The following is a 16,691-nucleotide window of genomic DNA, read 5'->3' on the forward strand; positions in this document are numbered from 1 at the left end:
GGCTCGCGGAGCCTCCAGCCATTCAGCGCTAGAAAATCGGGGGGACTACGCCTTAAAACCTTGAGCACCTGTTTGGGAACGTCTGCACCTCCTCCCTTGAGGGAGAAAACGCCCCAGACATTCGCGTCAAAAGAAGTGTCGTCTATTTCCCTCAACGCAGGGCACCCGTTCTAGGAATGTTTGCACAAACACCGTAAACCTGCCTGGTACCACCATGAATGACAGTCACCAGAGCTAGTTTAAAAACAAAGCAACGAAACAAACGCAAAACCCGAAACCCCGTCCTCCACCGCACAGGTAGGTACTCGGATGAGGCGCCCGCCCTCCCTAGTCAGAGGACAAAGGGGGCGTGACCGAGCGCGCGGCGCCCACGTGACCGCGGAGAGCTGCGCGCAGGCACGTCGCGCGATCTGCCGTCATATCAGCTTATGGCGCCGGTCGCTGATTGGCTGGCCGCTCCAGCCTCCCGGCCCGCTTGCTGGCTGCCCACCTGCTAGGGCAGTTTGCAGAGCAGTGGCGTGCGGAGCGGCGGCGGACCACCTCCAGGTGGGGACGGCGGGTGGGCGGGGAAGGAAGCGGAATACACCTGAGCGGGCTGGGCCGGGGGGCGTTGGAATAAAAGAGGATGGAGAGACTTCAGCGCCTGGGACTCGGGTGGGCGAGGCGGAGGGTGTGGCCGAAGCACGGGTTTTCTCCGCGCCGCGGTTGGTTAGCGAGTGCCCTCTGGATGCTAGGCGCTGGGCGGGTGCTAGGAACGCGGTAGCATACGGATCCGAGTCCTGCGCCGAGTGGGAGGAGAGGCTGGCAGGTAGCCTGGCATCCCGAGGGCTGGCGGCGAGGGCTCGGCCGGCGGACCTCGGGGCGTGGAGGGCTGCGCCACCTGGGAGTCCGGACGGAGGGGCCTTCCGCTCGCGCTGGGAGGGATCGCGGGGCCGATGGGGAGGAGTGGACGTGAAAGAGCCGACCGTGGACGGGCTTGAAGAAAATGCAGTGTTTGATGTTGGGTGTTGCAGATCTCTTACTCAAGGGAAGTCTGGTCTGGCTGCTGAACACGAATGCTTTCTTTGTCCCTTCGTTCTTGGAGGGTTTTTTTCTTTTAAGGGCCAAAAGAATCAGGCTGAAGAACTGGTCGGTACCAGAACTCCTGACCATTGCAAGCCTCTGTTGCTGCGGCGTAATTAGAATGAAGGGACAACAATCTGGGGCTGAGGAGACTGAAAGGAAAAGGGAAATAATCTGTTCCTTTTGCATCATAAAAGGAAAAATAATGTATACTGCCATCCCTGTGTTACAGCAGAGTAGATTTGGAGGTGGTGTAAGTGAAGAAAAAAAGACCTCAGTACATAGAGTTTCCAAACTGGAAAGTTTGTGGCAGCTCGGTACTTTTAGAGGAAACCCTCTGGAAGTTATTTGTCTTTATATCACTATCATTTTTTAAAGTTTCTAATGATTGATACCTAATAAATAATAACTGATCCTTGATCATTTACCGAGTGCTTTTCCATTCGTTATGTAATGTAATTAATTAGCATGGGGTGGTACTCAGAATTCCTCATCTGCATATAAAACATCTTGAGAGATAACATAATGTGATAGCAAAGAGAAAGGTTGTGGAATGTACATCTCAGCTGTTTTTTTTGTTATTGTTGCTTGCTACTGAACAAGTTATTTAAATACTCTGACCTCAGTTTCCCTATCTAGAAAGTGGGGAGCATAGAAGTACCTATCTCATAGAGCTATGGAGATTAGATGAGGTTGTACAAAAGTAATACCTGGTTCTCAATAAATATTAGCCATTATTTTCTATACGTTTTAAGTAGAACAAAAAGATAATGGTAGACTGAGTTGTTCTAAGCCTAATATTGTTATTATAACTGAGTTTTAAGAAGAAGTTTCTTAAATTCTGCAAGGACAAAGTATTTAAGTTTCTGTTTGAAGCAGTGGTACTTAATTTAGGGTCCTTGGGACCCCTAACTTCAGGGCTTATAACCCCTTAAAATTATATGAGCTTGTAGAGGCACTGAAAATTTTTAAAAATTCAGGAGTTGACGACTTGAAGTAGTGGTGAAGAGGCTATAGAACTTGGCAGAAGTTCACGTACTTTGCAACTAGATTGTGTGTATTTGAATCCTAGCTCCAGCATTTATTTACTCTTATGACCTTATGCAAGTTACTTAAAATTTCTGTGCCCGGCTTCTTCATCTATAAAATAATACTAGTACCTAACTTTTGAGGCTTCTTGAAAGGGTAAAATTAGTTAATATATGTAAAATATTTATATTACCTAGTATATATTAAATATTAGTATCAACTACTGTCAGTTATTTTTCAAACAAAAATCAAGTGGCACCTATTTTATCTTCTATTGAAGTAATTTTGACGCGTTTTTGACGGCCTTAACAGTGATAATCTTATAGATGCTATTTTATTGAGTACCTTTCTTGGGTCAAATGTCAAAAGTCTACTTAGTCTCTAAACCTCACAGCAATCAAACATGTTTCTGTTCTTTTTGGTTGCACTGTACTATTCTAGGTATTGTATTGAAGTAGGGCTACATGGCACTGTGGGGAACATGTAGATTGGTTCATCAACTGTTACCAACCTTTAGTGATATAGCAATATCCTTTTCAATTATTAAATGTTTATGTTCTCTGATATTATTTAGTACCCTGTCCCTGCTACACCACCTCCCTTGGCAGTCTTCACCCCTATTACTTCAACTACTACCTGTGTACTAACCAGGCTCGCTTTTGAACTTCACATTTATATTTACATGTGGCCTGTTGCTTATCTAAGATAGAAGATGAGCCACAGATAGATTTTAAGATCTACATTGAACCCGTTGTGAACCCCAGATACCTGAGACAGGTCTCAGTCAATTTAGGAAGTTTATTTTGCCAAGGTTAAGGATTCACCCGTGACACAGCCTCAGGAAGCCCTGACAACATGTGCCCAAGGTGGTCGGGGACACAGTTTGCTTTTATATGTTTTAGGGAGACATGAGATATGTGTAAGAAGGACATTGGTTGGGTCTGCTAAGGCAGGACAACTCACAGTGGGGGCTTCCAGGTTAGAAGTAGATAAGAGACAAAGGTTGCATTCTTTTGAGTCCTTGATTAGCCTTCCACTGAATGCACACATTTAGTCTGGCTCAGTGAATCTGCATTTTTACATAAACAATAGGGCAGAGGAAGCAATCAGAAATCCATTTGTCTCAGGTGAGCCTCAGAGGGATGACTTTGAGTCCTGTATGTCCTTTATCCACAAAGGAATTTTCTGAGGGCAAATTGTGAGGGAGGGATGTAGCTTCTCATCCTTGTAGCTGTCTTATTTAGGAGTAAAGCGGGAGGCAGGTTTGCCTAACATAGTTCCCAGCCTGACTTTTCTCTTAGCTTAGTGATTTTGGAGTCCCAAGATTTATTTTCTGTTCACACCATCATTCCTTACCCACCCCGTATTCCTACCCTACCCAAATCTGCTAGCTCTGCCAGTATTCCCTATTTCAATTACAATGACATCACCATCTGCTTAGACCAGCTAAAGTCTCACAGTCATCCTAGATTTCTCTCTTTCACTTCCCAGCAAATGTGGGTTATCCAAATCCTGTGAGTGTTTTTACTTGCGCAAAATCTTTGCTGGCTAGTCTTAACAGCCACTGCCTGAGGTCAGGCTATCATTTTCTCTGGGTTAGTCTACCACAGGAACAACCAAACTAGTCTCCCTGCTTCTCACCGATAACCCATATTTCTTCTTTCCTTTTTTATAGTGACGGAGTCTCGCTGTGTTGCCCAGGCTGGTCTCGAACTCCTGGCTTCAAGTGATCCTCCTACCTCAGCCTCTCAAAGCGCTGGGGAATAAGTATTAGCCACTTCACCTGGCCTAGTACTCCAGATTTCTAATGGAATGGTTTTTATGAAATATGGGTCTGATTGTATCTTTTTCCTACCCAGAAATCTTTAGTGTCTCCCCATAGCATGTGAGAGAAAGTCCAAATTCCTCAGCAGGACAGCAGATCCCTCCATGCGTAGTCTAACAAATCTCCTTTACAAGTCCATCCCCTAACATGTTTTTCCCTCTGCTCCACCCCATCACCCTGTCTAACACCCACCAACCACACGCAGTGAGCCGTGAATGCATCATGCTCCTCCCTTGCTTTGCAGTTGTGACTTCTCTTTGGAATGGCTATCCCTAACCTTTTCTTTCTGGTGATATCCTTCAAAGTCCAAATCTAATATCATATTCACTAGGAAGCCTTTTACTATAAGCTGAGATAGTTGTGTTGTCTTTTCTGATTTCATAGAATTTGCATATATATCTGTATTGCAGCACATGTCCTATTGCTAGAATTGTTTTTGTAGTTGCCCTACCTTTAAGACTAATTTAGACTGTGTCTTTTTAATGTTTGTATGCTCATTACCTAGTGTAGTGCTTAACACTTAATTCATTCAAATAAGAACTTATTAACAATGGCATGTATGATGAGGAATATATGTCAATATTTGGCATTTGGTGCTAATTAAATTTTTCCTGACAAAGTGAGGAAATGTTCATAATTCATGTCATAAACAAAGGGCCAAACTCCCTAATATATAAGGAGCTTCTAGAATTTGACTTTTATAAAGATACTAAAAACTCCATGGGAAAACGGGCAAAGGATAAAAACAGATAAACACAGAAAAATATATAAATTATTCTAAATATATGGAATGATGCTCAACTTTACTCATAATAAGGTAAATGCAAATTAAGTATACCCGAGATAGCCCTTCTTTCTTGGTGAATATGTGAAAGTTTGATGATATCCCCTGCTAGTAAGATTGCAGAAAAATAGGTAAGATACTGTCCTACATCGTTTGAGGACTGCAAAGTAGTTAAACCCTTATGGAGAGCGATTTAGCAATATCTACCAAAGTTGTGAGTGTATAACTCTTTCGCTCAGCTCTTCTGCTTTTAGAAATTGCCTAATGAGGGCCTGTCATTGTAGCATTATTTGTAATAGCAAAAAATTGGAACCTATCCAAATATCTAGATATGTGTTAAGTAAACACCTACATAACACTGAATTAGACATAATTCAGTTGAACTCGCAGAAAGGGACACAGGTCCATAGTCCCCAGTCACAATTTGGAAGTCTGGAAAGCCCTGAAAAACCAAAAAGTTGTTTTCTTTTTGCTTTAAGTTAAGCTCTCAAACTCATTTGATGACAAATTCTCACTCCATCTAACTGAGGTTTCCATTGTGTCTTGGCACACCTACCAGGTATTCCTGGTGTTTTTTATTGTTTTGTTACTTTGGGTTTAACGTGGCAGTGTGGGAACTACCACCACATGTGACTTAAAGAATAGAAAAACAGATCGTGGACGTTTTATAGTGGTAGTAAGGACTAAGAACTGATGAAAAATAGGGAGACATTGCACAGGACTGAAAATGAAGATTCTAACCATGTTTCGGTTAAGTGGATTTCACAATAGGAAGTAAACAGATGCCACTCATTGCTTTGTTGATCATGAAAAAAGCTGGCATATATGAAGAACTGCTACTGAAGGATGTATTTAGTATTAAAAAGGAAGAATTCAGAAACTTAGGAAGCAGTGTGGTGAAAAATATCTAAAAGTTTGGCAAGAGTTAATTGAAAATTTACTTTCTAGACAGCTTTTTTATGCATTCTCCTCAACTGTAGGTTATAGTTTTTATTCATTTACTGTGACCAGAATACAGCCTTTTCCTTTGGGTCTTGCTCTGTTGCCCAGGCTGGAGTGCAGTGGCACGATCATGGCTCACTGCAGCCTTGAACTCCTTAAGCAATTCTCCCACCTTAGCCTCCTGAGGGTAGCTGGGACCACAGGGCTGTGCTACCACACCCGGCTAATTTTGTATATTTTGTAGAGATGGGATTTCACTATGTTGCCCAGGCTGTTCTCCAACCCCTGAGCTCACGGAATAAGCCTGCCTCCCAAAGCGCTGGTATTACAGTCATGAGCCACCATGCCTGACCAGAATACAATCTTTTTCTCCAAGGAGTGCTACACTCTGGGAAAAAGCAAGTATATTGCTTGCACAGTTAAGGGAGGCCTAGGAATCAAAACTTCCTTTAAGAGTTCAGTTGTAAAGATCCTGTCGTCAAAATTACTTAATGCCTGAAATGATGTTGATAAATCAGCAATAATAAATGTTTAACATTTTAGCTGACAATGAGGTTTGAAAATGAACCTGTAGATATTTTGGAAGATTTTCTATCAGTAATGAGGTGATGATACCTAATCTCTTTAATTATACCATACATTTAATGGCCCAAACCATAAATACGTCAGGAGAAGCTGATGTTGAAGAAATGCTGAACATTAATCCTGATGCTTCTGTTAGGCACTTTTTGGGTGATGGGGACATTGCTGAAAGGTTTCTAAATGCACATAAGTGTCACGCACGTCCATGTGAAGAGACCACCAAACAGCCTTTGTGTGAGCAATAAAGCTTTTTTAATCACCTGGATGTAGGTAGGCTGAGTCCAAAAAGAGAGTCAGCAAAAGGAGTTAGGGGTGGGGCAGTTTTGAAGGATTTGGGTAGGTAGTGGAAAATTACAGTCAAAGGGGGTTGTTCTTTTGTGGGTCACAAGGTGCTTAGTAGGGGAGCTTCTGAGCCAGGAGAAAGAATGTTACAAGGTAATGTCATCAGTTAAGGCAGGAATCGGCCATTTTCACTTCTTTTGTGATTCTTCAGTTGCTTCAGGCCATCTGGATGCATACGTGCAGACTTGGGCTCAGAGGCCTGACAATAGCGGGAAGATAGTACATGAATGATTAAATGATGACTATATTGTGAACACAGATGGGAAGATCACTGAAGGCATTATGTAAATAATCTTGCTTAAGCAGAAATATATTAATAAGACAGATGACATTGGTAGGTATCTTTCGAAAAGGTTATCTTGGATATTGTTGCTTTATCACTTGAGAATCCTGATCCTGGCCCATCACCAATGTCTAATTCCAACCTGATAGGCCCTTCTCTTTAAGATTCTCAAGCAATCAGATGTAATGAACATTTATTGCATGTATATATACATATACATGCACAAGTATTTAACTTTGATTTTATATGTATTTGAAAGTTTACTGAATTTTTCCTTTAAAAAGAGAATACATTGTTTGTCTGTACCAGTCTATTTTCCATTTATCATTTATTACTCCATATATAATTACATAAATTGTTAATATACAAATGAATTATAATACCATTTACAGTATGTACTTATCCCACTTAATGTGAATATTCACATTTTCTGAACAAATATTTGATATGAGCTGGTCATGGTGACTCATGCCTGTAATCCTAGCACTTTGGGAGGCTGAGGTGGGCGGATTGCTTGAGTCCAGGAGTTTGAGACCAGCCTGGGCAATATAATGAGCCCTCGTCCATACAAAAAAAATTTTTCTTAATTGACTGGGCATGGTGGTGCCCACCTGTAGTACCAGCTCCTCAGGGGGCTGAGTCAGAAGGATCACTTGAGCCCGGGAGGCAGAGGTTGCAGTGAGCTGAGATTACACTACTGCACTCCAGCCTGCATGACAGAGCAAGACCTTGTCTCTAAATAAATAAATAAATAAATAAATAATAAAAAATAACCAAAACCCCCAAATATTTGATTTGTTTAATGACAGGGTGAAGTTTTGACCTTTGCAAAATGTATTTATAGGAATTTTGAATTCCGAAATAACATCTGATGCCAAATGTTTTAAGTAAGAATGGTAGTAGACCTGTACTATAAAAAAGGAGGAGATGGTGACTTCCAAAACAGCAGAGTAAGAATCTCTGCAAATCTCTTCTTTATAAAAAGCAACAAAATACTGACAGAAGTTGTCAGAATCAGCTTTTTTAGAACTCTAGAAATTAAAACTTTATAAGTTAAAGCTCTACAATAATCTTAGCAGCCTTTATTTGAGAAAAATAGTTGAATCTCAGTAAGAATAATGAGCTTTGGACATTTTCTGTCCTTTACCATCTCCCTTTCCCTGACTCCATGGTAGCCTTGAAAACTAAGCCTTACAACACAGTAACTGTGAAAAACAGCAGCCTGGATGGAAGGTACAGAATAGGTTTGCAGCCTCGCCAAAGGCCACAACCCAGAAAATCATCACCACTTGACCTCTCTGGCAATTCTCAAGGCTTGTGTTTACATGACCTGTCTTAGAGCTTGCTCAATATCATCCTGTCCCAGGGTGTTTTGTCAAGGAGAGTCATTATTTACACATAACAGGTCTTAGAGGCACTTTTATCAGCTGGCACTAACAAAAGCCTGACCAAAAATACTTAAAAGGGAATACTGAGAAATGAGATATCCCTAGGGGGCTTTGAAAAGCTGATATTTTCCTGAGAATCTAGAATGATTCCCATGAGCAGGGCTGTTGCACATACCCAAGAAAGGGGAGAAGGCCCTAATTTCCCCTCTTTGGCTGACCTTGAGGGTTTACCTAAGCAGTAAGTTCAGGCCAGTCAGTTTTAGACTGACAGCTAAAGTACTGAAAGCATGGCCCAACATAGCACCTTGGCAAAGGCTGGGGGTCTTACTGGTTCAAAGCACTTAAGAAAATCGCTCCAGTCATTAGTAAGAGACTTGTAGCTGCACACAACAAATAAAACAGGTATATAATTAGTTCAGAGGATTACTTGACACACAGCAACAACAAAAGCAACTTAAAGCCCTGGGGCAGGGTGGGTGGTGGTGCACACAATCTGATTTCAAGAGTTACCCCATCATATTACTTAAAATATTCCATTTTCCATAAAAAATTAAAAAACACAAACAGGAAAGTATGGCCTGTACACACAAAAAGGCAGTCAGTCAGTAGAAACTCTCAGAAAGCCCAGATGTTGGACTTACAAGGCAAAGACTCTAAATCAGCTACTACAAATATAAAAGAACTAAGGAACACCATGTTTAAGTAACTAAAAGTATTAGAGCAGTTTCTTCCCAAGTAGAGAATGTCAATAAAGTGATAAAAGTTTTTTGTGTTTTTTTTTTTTTTAAAGAACCAAATGGAAACGCAGGTGTTGAAAAGTACAGTGACTGAAACTGTCTTGCTTAACAGCAGATTTGAGCCAACAGAACACAGAACTTGAAGATAGGTCAATTGAGATTAAACAGCTGGGAAGAGAAAGAAAATGAAGAAATACGAGCAGAGACTTGGGGACACCATCACGCATTTCCACATAAGCATAATGAGAGTCCCAAAAGGAGGAGAGAGAAAGGCATAGAAAGTTTAAGAAAGAGTGGCCCCGGACTCACCAAATTTGATGAAAAACTTTACACATCCTAGAAGCTCAACAGTATAGGGTTGGGGTTTATTTTTGGGGTGCTGAAAATGTTCTGAAACTTAATAGTGGTAATGATTGCATAGCTCTGAGAATATGCTAAAAAACTAGTCAATTATCTACTTTAAAATAGTGAATTTTATGGTATGTGAATTATATCTCAATAAACCTGTTTCTTTAAAAACAAAAAAAGGAGGAGCATGATCTTTATGTAGGGACGGAAGGATCTCCAAGATATATATTCAGTTAAGAAAAGGGAACTTCACAGTGTATATAGTATGCCACGTTTTGTAAGGAAGGAGAGAAAAATTTGTCGTCGTTCCATCTTACATTAACAAACACCGTAAGGATTCTCAGGAAACTAATAGATATGGTCACCCAGAGAGGTGGAAATGAAATGACGGTGTGGTTTACAGTGACATGGATGGAAGCAAGGGTTTGCATTGTATATCTTTTCCTGTCAGTTTCTCATTTTGAACTATATGTGTATTATTTTTTAAGAAACTTTCTTAAATCCCTGTGGGAATTTAGTGGAGAAATCTCATAGGGAATCTAGTGAAGGAAATAGGCTACAAAGAAGTAAATAAGTATTTTCAGAATTTTCCTTACCTGTGGGCTATTTTATTTCATAAATTGATGATTAACATGGCCCAATATGTAGGAGATAAAGGCCATTTGAACACTTGAAATCTATTGTGGGTAGTCAATTTGCAGATTGGCTTCTTGTTCAAAAATTTCAGTTCAAGTGAGAGACATTTTAGATGCTGAACACATTTTCTTGTGCGAACAATGCAATGAGGAATGAGTGAGTCGATCATAAATGATAGATTCCATAGTCAGATCATAAAAGCTGACCATAATATCACCGAACTGTATTGTAACAGGACCATGAGTACAGAATGGACTTAAATATGTACTGAACTGACTAATGTTTTTTAGAGTTTAAGCATCTGAAACAGGAGTTGGCAAACTATCTGTAAATGGCCAGGTAGTAAATGCCTTCGGTTCAACGGGCCATACTGTCTCTGTTGCAGTGATACAAGCCCACCTTCGTAGCAGAAAAGCAGCCACAGACAGTATGTAAACATCTGGGTGTAGCTGTGTTCTATAAAGATTTTTACAAAGCAGGCTCTGAGTTTGGCCCGTGGGCTGCAATTTACCAACTCCTGATCTGGAATATTGATTAGAGGTAGAGAAATAAATGTGTTCCAGTTCTTAACACCAAGAATACATCTTCCTTTGTTCTGTCAATGGGAGTGTCAGAAGAACAGATAGTCCCGATTCTCTGGTTGTGGTGGCAGCATGGATATCTTTTAGGGAATTTATCTTAGGTGTCAGCGCTGAAGCAAAAATCTCTGAAGTATGAGTCCTTGAAGGAGAAAGATGAGCTGAAACTTGTAGCTGAAAGAGGAAACTATTTGTCTGAGTACCTAGTCCCCTGCATCCCCATTTTTACCACTTGCCATGCTGCCATAGGACGCAGTAGGGAAGGACACTGAAATGGAATTCCATCTGGGCTTGTGCCACTTAGCAGCTTGATGACCTTTCCTGGGCCTCAGTTTCTCTAACTGAACTTTAGTATCCCCATACATAGTACGAAGAGATTGGACTAGAGATGATAGCTAAGATCCCTTCTGGCTCTAAAGATGGCATGTAGGGGATTCTGATAGCAGTAGATGTACTACATATGTCTGTTCTTAAGTCAGGAACTTGAGATATAGCGTTTCTGAAAAATTTTTGCCTGGAAAAATATAGACATGGTAACTAATTGTCACACATGCTTATCTTTTAGGGGCTAAGTGATGGATCTTGTACTCAGTGTTGCAGATTACTATTTTTTTTCACCATACATATATCCAGCCACGTGGCCAGAAGATGACATCTTCCGACAAGCTATTAGTCTTCTGATTGTAACAAATGTTGGTGCTTACATCCTTTATTTCTTCTGTGCAACACTGAGCTATTATTTTGTCTTTGATCATGCATTAATGAAACATCCACAATTTTTAAAGGTAAGAAATTTTTTAACCTATTTTCTAACAATTAAAGTAAAAATAACAATATGATACATTTCTGAGATTTTTAGATTAAGCTGATTATATGTAACCATTAAATAAAATTTTGGAGACCAACCACAAATGGGTTAGATATTTTCATGAGGGTTAATCCCTGCTCTCCTTCCCTTAATTTAAGCAAATCTAACTTTTTAATAAAACTATAAGTCTAGGATCTTATCTTGCTAGATGCATATTGGAGCATTTTTATGCTGATATTGATGAGTAAATACATGCATACATTTATGTAATTATTTTAATATATGATTTTCACAAACTGAAATGTGTTTTTTTACCATGTTTTGTTTTTTGGCTAGATACGGGATTCAAACTCAGTAGTTTTAAACTTGTTTGCAATCATTTTTAAATTTCAGTTGTTTGTACCTGTCAGTGACTCCAAGGACTGAACAGCAAAAAGAAAAAATAGAGAGGATTGGGGATGGAAGTTAATTAGGAAAGAAATGATTATTCCATAAATAGAAGTTTAGAATGCAGATTTTGGAGGAAGGAAAAAAGGTTTCAGAATTTAAAATACTTATTGCATTTTCTTAGTACAAAAGGAATGATTTTCTTACATACCTATTTTCATGTATTTAAAATTTTAATAGAAACAGTTTGGAGGTAAGCCCCTTCATGTAAAAGAGATTTTAAAAATCCAGTCCAGAACAGTTTTATGCTAGTTTTGTTTAACATGGATTTTGTGATTTTTAAGTATTGGAAATTTCACTTTCAGAATCAAGTCCGTCGAGAGATTAAGTTTACTGTCCAGGCATTGCCATGGATAAGTATTCTTACTGTTGCACTGTTCCTGCTGGAGATAAGAGGTTACAGCAAATTACATGATGACCTAGGAGAGTTTCCATATGGTAAGTAAATAACACGAGTGTCAGGAAGAGAGTAGTCTAAGCACAGGTTAGTTTCCTTAAAAAAACAAGTCTGTCCTTTTTTTTTATCTTTTAAAATAATTACAAATTATTCAGTTGTTTTTTAATGTTCTATTTTCATGTGTTCATGTCTTGCCACATGTGCATTTCTTTAGTTTTTCTATCAATCTGAAAGTCTGCTGTAGATGAGATTGTGTCTGGTGGAAGATTGGAGTGATCAGAGATGGGTCCTTGCATTTGTTTTCTATTAATTATTGAATTCAACCTTCTAAAAAAAACTTCAGTAGCTTATGTCATTGCTGAAAGTTAAAAACAGATTTTTAAAATCCATTATCCTGCTTCTTAGAAACTAACTCTTCTGGCATACTTACCACCCACTCTTCTGTGCCTGTATACTTCATTGTTTACGTTACACAAATGAAGTCCTGAGGTGCATAGTGGTTTGGGCTCTGAATTTTGTTTCTCTTAGCAACTTAATGGTTGTATTTTCATGTCAAAAAATCTTGAGATTGTGTAATATATTAGTCATAGTACTGTGTGGATATTCATAAGTTATGTAAATGATACCTAATTGTTAGACCTTCAGATTGTTACTCTTTTGTATTATAAACAGTCCTGTAGTGACTAAACTTTTGTGAAATTCTGAAACTTTCTCAAGATACATTTCTAGGATCTAGTATGTAAAAAGCAAGAATCATAGTATTTATTGAAGGCTGATAAGTGTCAGTGATAGTTCTCAGCTCTTCACAAGAATCAGTCCATTGTTTTCCTACGATTCTATGAGATAGGTACTATCACTGTGCTCCTTTTATAGGTGAGTCAATGAGGTGTACAGAGAGTTTCAGTAACGAGTTGGTGGTAGATCTGAGACTTGGACTCAGGCTTGCAGGCACCAGCACCCCCACACTTTAAGTAAGAAGTTGGTTATTGCTGGGCGTGGTGGCTCAAGCCTGTAATCCCAGCACTTTGGGAGGCCGAGGTGGGAAGATCACGAGGTCAGGAGTTTGAGACCATCCTGGCCAACATGGTGAAACCCCATCTCTACTAAAATACAAAAAATTAGCAGGGTGTGGTGGTGCACACCTGTAGTCCCAGCTACTCAGGAGGGCGAGGCAGGAGAATCCCTTGAACCTCGGAGGCAGAGATTGCGCCACTGCACTCCAGCCTGGGCAATAGAGCGAGACTCGGTCTCAAAAAAAAAAAAAAAAGAAAAAGTCAGTTATTCAGAAGAGGGAACAAAAAATTATATACTAATCAATTGGCTGGGCTTTGAAAAATGGATATGATTATGAGTTAAAATAAAGGGAGAGAGGGCATTTTAGGTTCTTGAACCCCTATGATGAAAGATACAGAGGTAAAACTTCCAAGACAGTGGGAGGACATTGAGTAAACCTGCCTGGTTAGGGTAGAAATACAGGAGTGATGAGGTTGGAAAGATCCGAAAGGGGTGGGGTATGGAATAAATGCTAAATTTAAAGTATTTAGTGGAAAGTATATTTTAAGCAGAGAGATAATGTGTAAAGATGGGTTTTAGGAAGATTAATATGAAGGAAGTGATGATTCCCAGAGATTTAAATAATAAAGATGTCTTAGGAGTATCCTGTCTCATAAATATCTTTATAGTTTAATTAAGAAGTACTTTAGGTAGAACATTTCAAGTACTTATGAGAGGGAAATGAGGAAATGACCAGATTCCAAGAAGCCAGGAGAGATTAGTTTATAATATATTGAATTAGCCAAAACAGATCATTTATAATGTTTGAGTCTAGGATCCCATTTTGCACTTAGATGGACATGTGAAAAGTGAACTCTAATCCCAGGAGCTGAGTTTTGATTCTTCTGTTTCCCGTTTTCTTTTCTAGGATTGTTTGAACTTGTCGTTAGTATAATATCTTTCCTCTTTTTCACTGACATGTTCATCTACTGGATTCACAGAGGCCTTCATCATAGACTGGTATATAAGGTAAAGTCATTTGTGGTGAAAAGAGAAAAAAGGTTACACATTTCAGCAATGTATGTTTATAAATTCTGTTCTTTATTTCCAAGAATTTCCTCTAACCATATTAAATGTCTAAGTAGCCGTAATCATAACAGGTACAGGGTACATTTTGTTCATATTCTTCTTTATGGGTCTAAGGGGCTGTCTTAAAATTCTTCTGTTCCGGTAACAGGTACACATGGACTTAGAGAGGGAACAATAGACATTAGAGACTCCAGAAGGTGGGAGGATGGGAGAGGAGTGAGGGATGAGACACTCCGTATTGGGTACAATGTGCACTCTTCAGGTGCTGGGTACACTAAAAGCCAGACTTCACCACTGTGCAGTATATCCATGGAACACCACTGCACTTATACTCATAAATCCATATAAACGTATACTGTTTTAGGGCAAAGTAAAACATTTTATAGAATACATAATTTTGCTGATCTCTACGGGATTTGTTAGGTCGTTTCCAACATGAGTGTGAGAAGGTAAGTTCAATGTTGCACGGGGTAAAGTTTGCAGTGCTAATTGTGTCCTTTTCTTCTGCAGCGCCTACATAAACCTCACCATATTTGGAAGATTCCTACTCCATTTGCAAGTCATGCTTTTCACCCTATTGATGGCTTTCTTCAGAGTCTACCTTACCATATATACCCTTTTATCTTTCCATTACACAAGGTGGTTTATTTAAGTCTGTACATCTTGGTTAACATCTGGACAATTTCCATTCATGATGGTGATTTTCGTGTCCCCCAAATCTTACAGCCATTTATTAATGGCTCAGCTCATCATACAGACCACCATATGTTCTTTGACTATAATTATGGACAATATTTCACTTTGTGGGATAGGATTGGCGGCTCATTCAAAAATCCTTCCTCCTTTGAGGGGAAGGGACCGCTCAGTTATGTGAAGGAGATGACAGAGGGAAAGCGCAGCAGCCATTCAGGAAATGGCTGTAAGAATGAAAAATTATTCAATGGAGAGTTTACAAAGACTGAATAGATTATTGCCCAGTTATTCTTAAGTAAGGACAAAGAAGGAAATATCATCATATTTCTTTTTTTTAATAAGGAAAAAATAATCTCCATACAGTCAAGATACATAGTAAGTAAACGGTATCATTTGGAAATCAGCATCGTGGGCACTGCTGAGGAATGATCCTAGTGGTAGGTCAGAAGAAGATGCTGTGAACACCAGGATTTTAATCTGATGCTTAAAATGCCAGATGTTGTTGAGGAGACAACTTGTATCTTTCTAGCAGCAGATCTGTAGTTTGTATAGCCTCAACAGCAATTTTAAATAAGATGGAGAATAAATTATTGAGGGGACTAGGCTATATGCATTTGCCTTCATCCACCCATTTTTATTAAGAATTATTGTGCTTAATAATACCAAGACTAAGCACCATAACCAAGAAATACTAATATAAAGATTGTTTCTTGTTTCAGGAATGGTTAATTCTTCAACGTTGGTATGGTAATGATAACTTGTAGTACTTTATTCAAGTCAAAGCATCAGTGTGGAAAAAAATTCTGATACATTAGCAGCTATGTAAATGACCTAATTGATAGCAGGTGTAATAAGACTATCATCTTCCTACACACAGGAGGCTCATTCTCTGGGCACACTGTCACCTATTACATTTTGCTGATTAATAAATAAATTGGAATTAAAAAATATTGATATCACCATGATTTAATCCAGATCTGGGATTATGTAACTAAACATTGTGACAATTATTATTTAAAACCATTATTTAATAAGAGTAAAAATATGTGAATCTGGATATATTTAAAAAAAGAAATTTGATGCCCAGATAATATATTAGGCACTACTGATTTTTTAGTTAAATTGATGCACTACACTTTTGATGTTTGAAGTTACAAACCTGTAATTTTTTTGTAAAGGAAATAATTGCCAAATACCTAGGCCCACTGCTGACGATTAGTTCTAAAATCTTATTCCTCCTCTTCTCCCCTCACTTTTCCCTACTTCCTCTGCAAAAAGATTTAACAAATACTTGCATAAGGAAATGTGTGTTGTAACAAATATATTGCAAAAACATAGTTTGTAAAGGCATTCTATAAACTATTTATGTAAAATCAATAAAAGTTGATCATTATAATTAAACTGTATCAGTTGAATATTATAGCAGCACAAAGTATTCTTTGTACACATTTTGTGCCAATTTGAAGCCACAGAAATGATGCGGATTGTGAAACGTTTCAGAACATCCCCAGACACTCAGTGTCACGGCGGGGAAGAAGTGGGTACCACATTCTGTTTATATTTCACATTTTAACTAGATTTGAGTGTTTTAGCAAGAAATCAGTCTTAAAATCTAATGTCTGGGATCCAGAAGAAAATGTCTAATCTGTGAGTCATTGTCACAATGTCATCTTATTTAAATGTACCAATTAGTATTTTGTAATAGGCAAATGTCATTTAGTGCTTTTC

The 16,691-nt window shown here is 38.9% G+C and overlaps 1 protein-coding gene across 2 annotated transcripts; it reads left to right on the forward strand.

Annotated features, from left to right (window-relative positions):
- The first annotated feature begins 366 nt into the window (after positions 1–366).
- On the forward strand, positions 367–16,364 carry SC5D (sterol-C5-desaturase). Of its 2 annotated transcripts, none has more exons than XM_002822599.5 (5): positions 367–546; positions 11,102–11,321; positions 12,097–12,229; positions 14,110–14,210; positions 14,781–16,364. In XM_002822599.5, exons 2-5 carry the CDS (start codon positions 11,112–11,114, stop codon positions 15,234–15,236), a joined length of 900 nt encoding a protein of 299 aa, XP_002822645.2. In that variant the 5' UTR covers positions 367–546; positions 11,102–11,111; the 3' UTR covers positions 15,237–16,364. The 2 variants fall into 2 exon arrangements, with proteins under 2 accessions (XP_002822645.2, XP_002822644.2); XM_002822598.4 differs by lacking the exon at positions 367–546 and adding an exon at positions 615–808.
- The last annotated feature ends 327 nt before the right edge of the window (positions 16,365–16,691 follow it).

The sequence above is a fragment of the Pongo abelii genome, chromosome 9 (genome assembly GCF_028885655.2).
Source record: "Pongo abelii isolate AG06213 chromosome 9, NHGRI_mPonAbe1-v2.0_pri, whole genome shotgun sequence".
Lineage (NCBI taxonomy): Eukaryota > Metazoa > Chordata > Mammalia > Primates > Hominidae > Pongo > Pongo abelii.